Source organism: Muntiacus reevesi, chromosome 2, assembly GCF_963930625.1.
Source record: "Muntiacus reevesi chromosome 2, mMunRee1.1, whole genome shotgun sequence".
In the NCBI taxonomy this organism is placed as follows: domain Eukaryota; kingdom Metazoa; phylum Chordata; class Mammalia; order Artiodactyla; family Cervidae; genus Muntiacus; species Muntiacus reevesi.
In genome coordinates, this window is record NC_089250.1 from 234,559,067 (window position 1) to 234,575,017 (window position 15,951).

Consider the following 15,951-nt stretch of genomic DNA (forward strand, 5'->3'; position numbering starts at 1 on the left):
GTGGCACCACCACCAGCCGCATCACCCAAGCAGAAACCCTGATTTCTCTCTCCCCTTTCACCCCATGTAAAATCAACCACTAAACCTGGTTCATTTTAACCCCTAAATACTGCTTGAGTTTGTTCTCTTCATTCTCGTTTTTCTGTCCGAGTTGATTATTGCTTAGCGCTTCCCCACCCTGTTTGTGCTGGTTTTGGCCGCATGACTCGCTGTGGGCAATGGAATAGTATTAGACGTGACTGTAGCTGTGAAACTGGACTCAGGCTCTTGTGCTCCTGCCACTATCACGTGAAACACTCCTCAGGTAGCCTCGACTGCCTGAACCACAGTGACCCATAGGCACACGAGTTTGAAGGAAAAGCTTATGCCTGTGTGCCACTGAGATTTTGTGGTTGCAAAATAGTTTTGGGGTTGTTTTTTTTTTCTTTTTTGTTGCACTGGGTCTTAGTTGCAGCACCCAGGATCTTCCATCTTCATCACAGCATGCAGGATCTTTAGTGGTGGCATGTGAACTCTTAGTTGCGGCATATGAGATCTAGTTCCCTGACTAGGGATCAAACCCAGGGCCCCTGCATTGGATGCACAGAGTCTCAGCCACTGGACTCCCAGGGAGGTCCCAGCTATTAACAGGAATACCTGCCTGATGCATTTTTCCTGGGGCAGGCCATTGTCTCCTCATTGCTGTTTCCATTTCTAGCCTTACTCCTCTCAACTGCATCCTTCAAATGGCTACCAGGTTCCTCTACTTAAAGTGCAAATCTGATCTGAGCCGACTTACTCATAGTTCTTTGAAAATGACAGAAACCAAATTCAAATCACTCTTGGTTGGGAGGAGGGGGACTGAGAATCTATCGGTTTGTGTAAATCTTTAGGGGTGGTCACAGCTGCTCACATGGCTGGATCCAGTTGCCCAAACAAGCTCATTGGGAATCGTCTCTCCTTCTCAGAACGCCATTCTCTTCTGTGGCTTCATTCTCAAGCAGACTCTCTCCAGCCTGCCCGGTGGGGAAAATGCCATCAAGAGGTACCAAGCTAAAATCCTACTATTTTATTAACTCCAAAAGAAAGTGAATACGTCTTTCATAATTGTGCCGACAAAAAGTCTCCCAGAAGACTCACTGTACTGATTTGGGTTGGATGCCGTTCCTTGAATTAGTCTCGTTGACCAGGGAGGTGCAGTGCTCAGCCTTGTACCCGAGAATGGGATCAGCCCCATCGGGTCATGTGAACCAAGAGTGGATAAGCAAAGGGTTCCCCAAGGGGAAAAAATGGGATTTGTTACCAGAAGGCAAGATACAAAGCAGTCAAAAGCAAGTGATATCCTGGCATCATTCCTCTGCCTAAAGTCCTCCAGTGAACTCCTCATCACCGTTAGGATGAACACTTAGCCTCTCATATGAACCACAAGGCCCTCCATGATCTGTGGTCCTTTTCACTTATTAAGCCTCACCTCCCAGTCACTGTGTGATGGGCCCTTTGCTCCCACAACACTGCGTATCACAACCTTGCAGTCCACACATTCCCCTTCTCCTGAAACACTTACCCTGTTTTCACTAGCTAATTCCCACTTACTGATAAAGGCTCCATATAGGTCTCATCAAAGCTGACTTTCCTGCTCCAGGCTGCGCTCCCACGAGGACTACTTCAACATTTTATTAACAAGGATGTGTTTGGCACAGAGGAGTCTCCGAGTAAGTCTTTCCTGGTAGCTCAGCTGGTAAAAAATCTGTCTGCAGTGCAGGAGACCTCAGTTTGATTCCTGGATCAGGAAGATTCCCTGGAGAAGGGATAGACTACCCACTTCAGTATTTCTGGGCTTCCCTGGTGGCTCAGCTGGTAAAGAATCCACCTGCAATGCAGGAGACCTGGGTTTGATCCCTGGGTTGGGAAGATCCCCTGGAGGAGGGCACAGCCACCCACTCCAGTATTCCTGCCTAGAGAATCCCCATGGACAGAAGAGCCTGGCAGGCTATAGTCCATGGGGTCGCAAAGAGCTGGACACGACTCAGCAACTAAGTATAGCGCAGCAGCACAGTCTCCCAGTGACTGCCGGATTAATGGATGGATAGAGCAAGGAATAAGTGACTGAGCGGGAGAAACAGTAAATATTTGCTGAATGAATGGATTTGGTTTGACATGGGAAGTTGATTGACTCATAGAACTGAAAAATCCAAGGGAAGAGCTGAATGTATCGGTTGTTGTTGTTCAGTTGCTAAGTCGTGTCCAGCTCTTTGTGACCCCATGGACTACAGCACGCCCGGCTTCCCTGTCCCTCACCATCTCCCGGAGTTTGCCCAAGTTCATGCTCATTGCTTCGGTGATGCCATCCAACCATCTCATCCTCTGTCACCTTCTCCTTCCGCCTTCCATCTTTTCCAGCATCAGGGTAAAGGTAAACAGTATACATAGGTAGGTAAATAGATAGACAGACTGACTAGATAAATGGATTGAATGGACTGGATAAATGGGAGGATGGATGAATAGATGGAGAGATAAGTGGATAAAAAGGTGTCTAGTAAGCAAAATCCTCCTCCTCGAGTACTTGTGGAAGTGGGCCAGAGAAATGGCTTTCAAGTTATGTGCTGAGTCTATGCAGACCTGCCTTTAAAGGGTTTAAAGTTCATTTGCGTAGATATAATTCTTGCCACTTACACTAGGCACTTGAGCCTCAGAGGGAGATAGATGGGTGATACTGGGCCCCTCTGGCACAACTGGAATATAGTTAAAAAGAAACTGGGTCCTTTTTCCTGTTACAGATTAACTTCCTGGCAAATTGCAACATGCCTGCCACAGCTGGAGGTGGATGAAGAATCCTGGTTTTTTGTGTTTTTTTTTTTTGAGAATCTTGTTTTTAAAACCCTCAGAGATCTCGCATTTAATTAAATGAGCATTTTGCACCATCCCAGGAGGAAGCCAAACAAAACACCCTGTTTCTGAACTTCTAAGGACCTGGAGTCCCCTTCATTTGGAGTTGGTAAGAAGTTGAGTGCGTTTTGCCCCTCAGGAGCTGATGGAAATGAGCACCACCCTGCCTGCAAACCTCACCACCAGCTGAACTTTTTCCAAGAGTCCTGAGGGTGGACACTATGAGCAGCTCCTGACCAGACACCATCCTGTTTTGCAGGGTGAATTTCCATTAGGAGGGAGGAGGGCGAAAAACAGAACTGTGTTTCAAAAAAAAAAAAAAATTGAAAGCAGTTACCAGAGCTTGGCCTATGCCCAGAAAGCTGTAGAAAGAGGCCCCAAACTTCCTGATCCCCAGCTGCAAGCCCAGGCCTGTTTCCTGGCCCACTGCAAGTTTCCTACCCCCGGGAAAGAGCAGGGCTTCGGGCCAGCTGAGGAGGCCCCATCTCTTCTGCTCCCTCCTTGAAAGACGTCAGGCTCTGCTGAAACAAGTGACGTTTTTGTAGTCAAGTGGCAGGCCAAATTGCTTTACTTCTGGTCCTTCCTTCTCTTTACCCCCACTGCCAGATCCTCAAAACAATCGTAATCAGTTTCTGAGGTTTTGATGGCCAAAACAAGGGTCATTTTCAGTAGCATCTGCCTCTTTTTCTCCATTCTTCCATCTCCCTGCTTCTCATCACCTAACCCACCCCACACTCCCAGAGTAATAAATAAAAGGCCCTCAAAGCATCACCCATGGCACAGTGGTAAAGAATCTGCCTGCCAATGCAGGAGACACGGGTTCAATCCCTGGGTCAGGAAGATCCCCTGGAGGAAGGCATGGCAACCCGCTCCAGTATTCTTGCCTGGAAAAATCCCGTGGTCAGAGGAGATGAGGGCTACAGTCCACGGGGTCACAGAGAGTCAGACACGACTCAGCAAGCACACAAAGCATCACCCAGCTGCAAGTGGGGTGATCCTAGTTGACCAGTTGCCTCCCCCATAGGCAAGTAGATTCAACTGAGTAAAGAGAAATGGCCCCCCCACCACACGCAGGCTGGAACAGGACATGGATTTCCATTTACTTGTGAGAAAGACCCCCCACACTTTATGCAGGACTCTGCAGAGGTGAATTCAGCTGCTGGGGGAAGTCAAATCTGGGGCTCAAATCTGGATTCTACCCCATCCTGACTGGCCATGCGCAGGCAAGTTATTTCATCTCTTACTACCTCAACCTTCTCATCTATTAAATGGGGATGGTTGTGGTGGCTACATTAAACCACTCGTGCAAATCCTCACCGTGACGCCTGAAACCAAGGAAAGGCTCACAGCCCCGTTTCTCATCACGTTCTGCTGAATTACACCCACTCTTCCCCGCTGATCTTCTAATCTCAGCTCCCCAGGCCTGTCTTTCAAACGTGTTGTGTCATCATTTATTTGCAAACATGTCTGTTTGATTTCACATTAAAATGCTTCTGAGTCACATTAAAAGCAAAACACATGAAAGGAGGGGGAAAAGAGAGGCTGACAGACATGTGAGTAAACAGCGAAATATTTCCGAAGGCTGGATACAGAGAGCTCAAACGCTGGAGTGTTCAAATTGACAGGAAGAGACACAGGAACATCAGTAGAGGGGCATTTTTCTGGGGATTAAAACACCAGGAACATGAAACCCTCCTCCTTCCTTCCCACCAGTACTCAGCGTTCCACTTACTGGATGATCAAGGCCTTGTTGTCTTCCATTGCCATGATCACAGTCTGATTCTGATTGTTCCCATAACTCATTAACCATTCTCCAAGTTAAATATTGAAGTGTTCAAACGAACAGTGAGGACTGAGCCAAACCCCAAAGCTTCCTGTGAGAGGCACTGGCTATTCAGCCAGCCATTAGAAAAAGGAGAGGGAGGGAAAAAGCAAAACAAGAAACTGCCAGCCACACGTCCCCATCAACACCGTGGCCAGAGAGCTTTCAGAGTTCAGAGAAGTGAAGCACTGGAAGGATGGGGGTCGCAGGACCGGCACATCTCAGCGGCAGAGATTGACCAGTCAGAGCAGTCAGTCAGCCAGGGGGCTCAGGGAAAAGTCCCATCATGTGAGATGACTTCTTTCATCCTGTCTATCGGGGAGCTGGGGAAATAGGGCTACCCGGGCCGCGACCCCTCACAGCTCCAGAGCAAAGCCTGGTGAAGGTGACTTCCGCAGCCTGGATCCCGAAGGCCGGTTTTTCCCTCTCCTCCTTCTTCTTGGAGCTTCTCAGGACGGGGCTCCTCTCGAGTTGGCCAAAGGCAGTTCCAGGGCTGAGGTGAGGGTCCGCGAATCCACAGCGAAGCATCTCAGTTCTTCTGCTCCGGGGCGCCGTCCTTCAAGGAGGTGTCTCTGCCGTCCGCGGCCTCGGGGCCAGCCCCCAGATTTGGCTCCTCTCCCTCGGGCTGCTCTGCGGGTTTCTGGGACTCCCCCGCCACCTCGGTGCTCTTGCTGGAGTGGCACCCCATCTCGGTCGGACGCAGAGGGCGAGTGCCCTGGGAGGCCCCGAGGTGAGTGGGGTCTGTGCGGCTGATCCGCGGGGGCCGGAGTTAAATAACCCTTCCTCAGAGCACAGCTGAAAGAGAACGGGATTGGTTTCCATGGTCACCGGGAGACACCAGCCCAATCTGCATAATGACAGCGCCGCCCCCCAACCCCCTCCTCCCCCTGCATCAGTGGGGTGGGCTGAGCCTGGAAGGGGGCCCTTCCGGGTAGGCCAACTAGTTCAACCAAGCCCTATTCATTCCATCGGAAGAATTCCCTTTTGTTTAACCTGTAACTTCTTTACAAATTACAACCCCCCCACCTAGTTACCTGCAAACACCAGGCCTCTCTTCGCACGCAAAGAAAGCCCTGTTACTAAGCAACTAGCTGTTCCCCTCCCCATTGTCCCAGGGTCATACTCAGTTCCCGGGGCTCACAGACCCCCCACTTGGAGGCCATCCCCACCCTAGAATGCTACCTCCACCCAGGTTGAAGAAGAATGTGAAGGGAAGTCCTAAGATCTGGATTCCAGGGGTTACCCAAACAAGTAAGGAATGAAAAGAACTAGTATTAATGGTGCTGTATGTTAAATATGAAAGTTGGTAACAGTAAATCCTAAGAGTTCTCATCACATACACACACACAACTTTTTGTTCCTTTAACGTTGTATCTTTAAGAGAGGATGAATGTTCATTAAACTTATTGTGCTAATTATTTCGTGATATAGCAAAGTCAAAACATTAGGCTGTACACCTTAATTTATACAGTGCTATCACTCATGCTCATTTGTGTTGGACTCTGCGACCCCATGGACTGTAGCCCGCCAGACTCCATGGTCCATGGAATTTTCCATGGCAAGAGTACTGGAGTGGGTTGCCATTTCCTACTCCAGAGAATCTTCCCAACCCAGGGATCAAAGGTGAGTCTTTTGCATCTCCTGCACTGCAAGCGGATTCCTTACCACTGAGCCATCAGGGAAGCCCATTGAGTGCTATGTCTGTTATATCTCAATAAAACTGGAAGAAAAATAAACAAATACATAAACAAATTAGCAGGTACCAAGTGCTACTCTGTGCCAAGCACAATTTACATTCATCATCTTCTTTTATCTTCACAATCATCCCAAGAGGTAGGTTGTGTTATTTAACTTGCATTTAACAGATGGAGACACTGAGATTCAGAAAGACTGAATAACTTATTTAAGGTCTAACAGCCAGGAAACAGCAGCGGTGGGATTTGAACTCGGGTCCCTCAGATTCCACTCTATTACCATTCTCATTTATTTTCAAGACCCCATCAGACCATCTTCATGCACCATCATATGTGTCATCAGTTTGGGAGGCCTGTCATTGCTCTTTTAATCTGGACATATGAGTAAAGGTTTTCAAAGCTGTGAACAAATATTCTATATATTTTTAAGTTGGTTTTTTTTTTTTTTTTTTGGTGGTGCTGAGTCTTTGTTGCTGCAAGCAGGCTTTCTCTAGTTGCATGCGTGGGTTTCTCATTGCAGTTATTTTGAAGAACAGGTTCTAGGGATTTCAGGCTTCAGTAGCTGTGGCACATGGGCTTGGCTGCTCTGAGGCAGGTGGGATCTTCCTGAATCAAGGATCCAACTCACGTCCCCTGCATTGGATCCTGAACCACTGAACCACCAGGGAAGCCAAACACTCTACATTTGACTTCTATTTTATGTCTGATCACCTTGCTTTTCTTTTCCTAACTCCAAAAGGAGCCCAATAATTCTGGCCCAGCTCCCAGGAAGCTGGAAAGAGGATCAGGCAGGTCTACGAACTAGCTTTTCAGAGCAGCACAGAGTGCAGTCTTTTCCAAGTATGCACAAAACCATCGAAAGTGACATTAGCTCCCACTCACTGATGGAGGGGTGGGTGCATGCCAGCCTCGGATATCTCATACAAGTCCTCTTGTTTACTCGTCACAATCAAACAGCCCCATGCAGGAGTATTATTAAGCCACTCTAGAGGTGAAATAATTGAGTCCAGAGTAGTTAGGTCAGTGGCCTGAGGTCAACTCTGTGTCTGGCAGCCAGTTCAGGATGCTGCCTGCAAGCTCTGGAATCTTCCCTGTCCTTGTCCCCTCCCGCCCCCACCGCCACTGCCTTTGGTTCATGCCATTTATCTTCCAGGACTTAGGCACTCAGTAATCCACAAGAATGTGGTAAGCCTTTCCTATAAATCACCTGCCTTTGAATGAGCTTCTTGCCAACCAGGCTGGCAGAATGACAATTAGGAAGGCATTTAATGTTGTCAATTTACCTCTCCCATATAAATGTACAGTCTGGAGGTGTCAGGGTGGGAGAAGGAGGTTGCATTTGCCTTCCAATTAAGAGGCCCTAATTAAGGCAAATACTCATTTAGATACTGAGATGCTAAGCCAATGATTCTCTCATGAAACCTCCAGATTAATCATGCTTATACCAACTCAGCACAAAAGACAGGCAGCAGGAGCAGCAAGGAGACAGGTAAAACCCTCATGTTGGGCTTGGGTTAATTTAGAGGTGTGGTTGGTGAGAATAGATGAGGGCCCTTTTCAGAGTGAATCTGGTGAGAAGCCTTGCCTTGCCCGTGACGCACACACCCAGGACAGGTTATGCAATCGTGGGGCCCATGTGAAATTAAAATATGGGCCCTTGTTCAAAAAAATCACTAACAAAAAAAAAAAAAATCACTAAGAATTTCAAGATGGTGACAGTAGAACTTTAAATGAAGCATAAAGGCCCATGAAGCCAGACTTGCCCACACCTAACCTCTTCCCTAACTTTTTCAGAAATGGATTCACCTCTGATGAAGACTGTAATTTGCCAGATCACTAGCTGCCTCTGCCTAGGGAACATTGCCCTAGGAACAGAATGAGGCCAGTGGAAAGACAAAGAAAGAGAAATGAGATATGGCCCACAATAATGGATGGGACTTCAGTAGGATAATTTCAAAATATTTTCAGCTTTAAAATGCCTTCTTAACTTTTACTATCTATACAACATAGCATGCAGAAGATACTAACAGACAGAACAAATAGGGAGACTTCCCTGGTGGTCCAGTGGTTGAGGGTCTGCCTTAGAGTGCCAGGGACTCAGGTTCGACCCCTGGTCAGGGAACTGGGATTCCATATGCCTTGGAGCAGCTAAGCCTGTGTGTTGCAACTACTGAACCCAAGTGTCACAATGAAGAATCCCATGTTACACAGTGAAGATACACGTGCCACAACTAAGACTTGAGGCAGCCAAAAAAATAATAAATAAATATTAAAAAAGAAAAAAAAGAACAAATAGGGACTTGCTTGGTGGTCAAACAAGTGGTTAAGACTCCCTGCTCCTAATGCAAGGTTCCCAGTTCAATCCAGGGTTGGGAAACTAAACTAAAACACTGGTTGGCTGCACAATGCAGCAAAAAAAGAAAAAAAAAAAAAAAACTACAAATAAAAACTACCAATATCATATGTTAGCAAAGCGTCAGAGCAACCAGAACTCTCATATGTTCCTAGTGGGAATGCAAAATGGTAACATCACTCTGGAAAACAGTCCGGCAGCTTCTCGTACAGTTAAACATACACTTAGCGTAGACTATTTACCCATATCAGTCTGCTCAGGCGGCCATAACAAAATGCCACCAAATTGGTAGCCTAAACAACGGACATTTTCTCCCAGTTCTGTAGGCTAAGACATCCCTAAGCAAGGTGTGGGCAAGTTTGGTTTCGGGAGGGATATTTTTTTCCTGATTTGTAGACAACCACCTTCCTGATGTTTGTTTACGTGGCCTTTCCCCTGCACTCACAAAGAGAAAGAACTCTGCTGGCCCTTTCTCTTATAAGGACACTAGTTCAATGGGATTAGGGGCCCATCCTTATGACTCCATCTAACCTAATTACCTCGGTGCATGCTCGCATGCTCAATCGTGTCTGACTCTGCGACACTATGGACTGCGACCCGCCAGGCTCCTCTCTCCATGGGATTTCCCAGGCAAGAATACTGGAGTGGGTTGCCATTTCTCTCTCCAAAAGATCTTCCCAACCCAGGGATCGAACCCACATCTCCTGCATCTCCTGCACTGCAGGCAAATTCTTTACCACTGAGCCACCAAGGAAGCCCTAAAGGCCCAATCTCCAAATGCAGTCACACTGGGTATTAAATTCAACATACGAATTTGGGGAGGGACACATTAAATCCATAAGATTACCTAAGGGAAATGAAAACCTATCAGTTCAGTCACTCAGTTGTGTCCGACTCTTTGTGACCCCATGGACTGCATTACACCAGGCTTTCTTGTCCCTCACAAACTCCCAGAGTTTGCTCAAACTCATGTCCATTAAGTCAGTGATGCCATACCACCATCCCATCCTCTGTCATCCCCTTCTCCTCCTGCCTTCAATCTTTTCAAATGAGTCAGTTCTTTGCATCAGGTGACCAAAGTATTGGAGCTTCAGCTTCAGCCTCAGTCCTTCCAATGAATATTCAGGACTGATTTCCTTTAGGATGGACTGGTTAGATCTCCTTGTTGTCCAAGGGACTCTCAAGAGTCTTCTCCAACACCACAGTTCAAAAGCATCAATTCTTTGGCACTCAGCTTTCTTTATGGTCCAACTCTCACATCCATACATGACTACTGGAAAAACCATAGCTTTGATTATTCAGACTTTTGTTGGCAAAGTAATGTCTCTGCTTTTTAATATGCTGTCTAGGTTGGTCATAGCTTTTCTTCTAAGGAGCAAGTGTCTTTTAATTTCATGGCTGCACTCACCATCTGCAGTGATTTTGGAACCCCCCAAAATAAAGTCTGTCACTGTTTCCATTGTTTCCCCATCTATTAGCCATGAAGTGATGGGACTGGATGCTATGATCTTCGTTTTCTGAATGTTGAGTTTGAAGCCAGTTTTTTCACTCTCTTTTACTTTCACCAAGAGTCTCTTTAGTTCCTCTTTGCTTTCTGCCATAAGGGTGGTATCATTTGTATATCTGAGGTTATTGATATTTCTCCCGGCAATCTTGATTCCTGCTTGGGCTCATCCAGTCCAGCATTTTGCATGATGTACTCCACATATAAGTTAAATAAGCAGGGTGACAATATACGGCCTTGACGTACTCCTTTCCCAATTTGGAACAACAGTTTGTTGTTCCATGTCTGGTTCTAACTATTGCTTCTTGACCTGCATACAGATTTTTCAGGAGTCAGGTAAGGTGGTCTGGTATTCCCATCTCTTGAAGAATTTTCCACAGTTTGTTGTGATCCACACAGTCAAAGGCTTTGGCATAGTCAGTAAAGTAGGTGTAGATGCTTTTCTGGAACTCTCTTGCTCTTTCTATGACCCAACGGATGTTGGCAATTTGATCTTTGGTTCCTCTGCCTTTTTGAAATCCAGAAAACCTATGCTCGCATGAAAACCTGTACGTGAACATTTAGAGCAGCTCTATTAATAATCAATAATTAGAAACAACCCAAATGTGAATGGATAAACAGTGGTACAACAGATAAACCTTCACACAACAGATTATTACTCAGCAATAAAAAGAGAAAATTGCAGTTACATGTAACAGATTTGATGAATTTCAAAGATATTCATCAGTGAAAGAAGCCAGTCTCAAAAGATTATCTACTGCTTGATTTCACTCACATGACATTCTCAGAAAGACAAAAATATAAGGATAGAGAGAACTTCCCTGGCAATCCAGCAGTTAAGACTCTGCACTTCCACACAAGGGAGTATGGATTCAATCTCTGGTCCAGGAACTAAGATCCCACATGCCAATCAGGCAAAAAACTATACATATATATGTATGTACAAGGATATATAGGGCTTCCCAGATAGCACTAGTGGTAAAGAACCTGCCTACCAATGCAGGAAATATAAGAGATGTGGGTTCCCTCCCTGGGTCCTGAAGATCCCTTGAAAGAGGGCATGGCAACCCAGTCCAGTATTCTTGTCTGGAAAATCCCTATGGACAGAGGAGCCTGGTGGGCTACACTCCATAAGGTCACATAGAGTAGGACATGACTGAAGTGATTTAGTACGCACCATATATAAAGATGGAGAACAGATCAGTGGTGTCACTACAAAGTTATAGCTTGAAAGAGTTTTTTTCCTTTGGTTTTCTGTGTCCTGTTTGCAGTGCTAGTTACACAAATCTATATCGTTACACAAATCTACATACTCAAATTCATAGAACTGTACACCAAAAATTTTTTAAAGTCAAATTTGCTGTATATTAATTTAAGAAAAAAAAAAGTTAAGAGCATCCAAACAAGCAAACAAAAATAAATAAAAACTGTTTTGCCAGGAGCCTAGGGGCTTATTTGCCATCTGGTCCTAGTACTCCAGATCATTTAAAATCCTTTTTCTCTCCTGCTTTTCATTTGAACAAACAAACAAACAAACAAACACACCTGCTCTTTGTTGAGCCACATGACACAAGGTTCCATTTGGGGGTGCAGTGTGGTTTCCAGAACCTTAGTGAATTTCCATTAAGGAGGCCTGGATGTGCAGGCAGAGGGGGCTGTATGAAGATAACTTGAAAGCTCTGGCTGTAGGCAGGGGAGTGGCCAGCCCAAGCACCCTGCAGAAAGGGAGCTGGGGCTATAAGCATCCCAACCTCACTCTCCTCCCTCACTTCAGTCCCTCCCAGGTCTCCTGTCGGCCAAACCCAACTTGAAGCCGGTGGACACAGAAGCCTTTGGCTCTTGCTCATTTAGGTCAGTCCCCCAGGATGCAGAGCAGGGTGGAAAAGGAGAGCGGATGTGGAGAAGTAAACAAACCATCTAGCACAATCCACGTGGATCATGTTCTCAAGGACACAGAATCTGTAGGGGGAGGCAACATCTTTGCAGGGAATTAAACTGTGAGGCAGAATGCAGTGCTTTAACACAGGGAAAAGGGCACATTGGAAAAAGGGCAGCAGGACTGGCTTCCCAGAGGTGGACCCAGAAGGATGAGCAGAATATTAGCTGGTAGAGGAGGAACTGATATCCTGGCCAAAACGAAGAACGCAAATCCGTCCTTAGGAGTTCAGTTCATTTCATCATTCATTTGTGGAAAGACAGCTAATAACCCAAGTGGCTCAGTGATGAAGAATTGCCTACCAATGCAAGAGGGGCAAGAGACGTGGGTTCGATCCCTGGGTCAAGAAGATCCCCTAGAAGAAGAAATGGCAGCCCACTCCAGTATTCTTGCCTGGGAAATCCCAAGGACAGAGCAGCCTGGCACTGTATAATCTATGGGGTTGCAAGGAGTTGGACATGACTGAGCAACTAATAGTCACGGTTAGAAGCCTCAGATTCAGGAACTTTCCCGGTGGTCCAATGGCCAAGGCTCCTCAGGTGCCCCAGGTTCATTCCTGGCCAAGGAACTAGATCTCACATGTCGAAACTAAGGGTTCACATGTCACATCTAAAGATCCCCAGGCCGCTACAAAAACTGATCTTTCATGCCACAGCTATGACCTGGCGCAGCCAAATAAACAAATAAAAAGAAGCACCCCAATTCAGCATGAGAGGAACCTGAGACTGAAAACTAACTCTATATGTACATGCTATCCGTGTACAGCAAGTTGGTTAACCTCTCTGACTCTCAGTTTCCTGGACTTTTGGAAAGAATCAATGACAAAGCATATGTGTCATCCCGATAGTACATCTCATATCTGGCAGGGTTTGCATGTGCAGTTCATGACCGGAAAGTGACCAACCTCACTTCTGCCATAAACATACTAGGACCCCCAAAGTCGAGTTGCCATTCAGTCCAAGGGCCAGCCTCACAAGACCAAGTGCCCTTCCTGGGGTGGGTACCAGCCCCTTTCCTGTTGGTCTCTGGCATCCTCTCCTCCTTCCTTCTTTACCCCTCCTTCTGCCAGGGTCCTAACATCCTGCCCATGTCCCCAGGGCCCCCATTTCTAGCTCCACCCACTTTGAAGAGTAGAGGATTCTCACTCTCTTTTGTGGGGTGGGGCTCTCCGCCCAGCTTGAGGGATCTTAATTCCCTGCCTAGGGATTGAACCCTCAGTGAAAGCCCTGAATTCTGAACCACTAGACTGCCAGAGATTTCCCCTCACCTTCCATAGTGGAACATCGTTCTAGAAGACAAAGAAGCTCTTACCTGCTAAAAAAAAAATAGGTTTCATCTCACAGCATGAATTTATTAAAAAACAAAATGCAGCATAGAAAATTCTCCCTTTGAAGGAAAGAATGGACAGAACAGGAGCACAGAGGGATACAGAGGAGAGCCCTTGTCCATCCTGTCCCATATCTAAGACAGTGTCCAGCATGGCTGTCCAGGTGTCAGTCAACAGTGGTGGAGTGCTCACAGGCAGAGGCTGCACAGGCGGGCAATCCAAATTCAGATCTTGGTCACACCGCTTGCTAACTCTCCTACCCAACGGCAATTACTTAAGCATTACGGGCCTAAGTTCCTGATTGCTTCATAGGATTATTGTGAGAATTAAACCAATCAGTCTAAAATTCTGAGTGCCAGGACTTTCCCGGGGGTCCCGGGGTTAAGAATCTGCCTTGCAGGGCCGGGGACACAGGTTCACTCCCTGGTCGGGGAACTAAGATCCCACAGGCCAGGGAGCAACTAAGCCTGTGTGCTGCAACCACTCAGCAACTAAGCCCGAACACCACGACGACGGAGCCCGCGGGCCCTGGAGCCCGATCGCCACAGCTAGAGAGGAAAGACCCTGCATGAAGCGACAAAGATCCCGTGTGCTGCAACTAAGACCAACACAGCCAAAATAAATTTTTAAAGACAATTAAAAAAAATTCTTAGTGCTGGGAATTCCTTCGTGATCCCCTGGTTAGGACTCCATGTTTTCACCATGAAGGGACTGGGTTCAATTCCTGATTGGGGAACTAAGATCCCACAAGCTGCACAGCCAAATAAAATAAAATTCTTATTACCTAATATGTTACAAGACTTCCCAGGTGGCTTAGACAGTAAAGCAGCTGCCTACAATGAGGGAGACCCAGGTTTGATCCCTGGGTCAGGAAGATCCCCTGAAGAAGGCAATGGCAACTCACTCTAGTACTCTTGCCTGGAAAATCCCATGGACGCAGGATACTGGTAACCAACAGTCCATGAGGTTGGAAAAAGTTGGATAGGACTGAGTGACTTCACTTTAATATGTTACAAATTATTTTTATTATTATTGACACTACTTCTATCTATCAAACATGGCTCAGGCCCTCAAGGAGATCATTTATGGAGAGCCTGTGGATAAAAATAGACCTGTTGATAACCACAGTGCCCAAAACTCTGTAATTAGTGGAATGAACAGAATGCTAGAAGAACTCAGAGGAGAAATTCTTTCGGAAACCTTTAACCTCATCAGGTGATGCCTGGCATCAGAATCACAGAGGTTATGCTCTAAAGCTAGGTCTTTGCCTGGGCAAGTGTTGGGGCACAGGAGGGTGGTGTGTGGGGCGGAGAAGGGAGCTCCTGCAAGCATGAAAGTGACTCAGAGACACTTTAAAGTGACAGAATGGGAAATGTACCTGTCAGCACTTCTCTGACAGATTCACCTTGACCAGAGCACAAACTGGCCCTGAGTAGGCTGGGGGTGGCCCCTGTCTCTCTCACTCACACACACACACACACACACACACACACACACACACACACACACCCTCATCACTCCAGGTACTGCCCATAGATAATACTCCCTCCCCCTCCTTCTCTGTCCTAGATGGTCACTTTGACCAGATGACACCAGTACAGAGAGACCGAAGTTTAAATAGGCACAGGCAGGTGGGGGTGGCGGTGGGAGAATCACCCAGGTCTCACTGTCACTAATTGTCTCTAATATTTCCACTTTGGTCAACTTATCCCCAACTATCACCCCAGAGATAAACTGCCTTAAAAGAAGACTTGCCAAACTTGCCTCCATCACCAGGGCACTCTCCACCTTTGATGCGCCATCGATTGCTACATTAAAAAAAATAAACCCTGTACTTATCCTGCCAAGAGCTCAATTACATTGCATTGCATCTGTGTGTGTGCTAAAAGTTAATTTGTTACATAAATGTGAATTCAGCAAGGGCAGAGACTTAGGTGTTTTGTCCTTTCTAGTATCTTCTATTCATAAGAAAGTTCTGGCGCATAGTAAGTGCTCAGTTAACATTGGTTGGGGGGGGAAGAAATGAAATGTACACACTTTCAATAATCCACCATTTTCCTGACCTTAATAAGCAGCTAACAGGTTCTCAGCCTAGGGCGGTGCTCCCCGAACCCAGGAGACAATTGGAAATCTGAAGGGGTGGTTTTGGTTGTCACAATGACTTCAGGGTGGCTACTGGCATTTGGCGCCAAGGAATCAGATATGTCCAGCAGTGCCAGGAAGGCTCCAACCAAAGAAATGTCAATGTCAAAGACGCCTGGGTCTGAAATATAACCTGCATTGCCAACTCCTTAGGAACCTGTGTCTCTGAATTCTATACACAGGGTGTGATACAGACTGGATGTTTAATAACAACGAAAGAGACTGGAAGGAACAGGGAAGGAAAGGTAACTGCTAGGGGGTGGGAGGATAGGAAATGGGGGGCGCGGTGTGGTGGGGGTGGGGTGGGG

General features: G+C 46.6%; 1 protein-coding gene across 1 annotated transcript; it reads right to left on the reverse strand.

Annotated features, from left to right (window-relative positions):
- Positions 1 to 3,058: 3,058 nt before the first annotated feature.
- Positions 3,059 to 5,722, reverse strand: CHD9NB (CHD9 neighbor). Its single transcript, XM_065925341.1, has one exon. The coding sequence runs from the start codon at positions 5,373 to 5,375 to the stop codon at positions 5,217 to 5,219; it is 159 nt and encodes a 52-aa protein (XP_065781413.1). The 5' UTR covers positions 5,376 to 5,722; the 3' UTR covers positions 3,059 to 5,216.
- Positions 5,723 to 15,951: the final 10,229 nt, after the last annotated feature.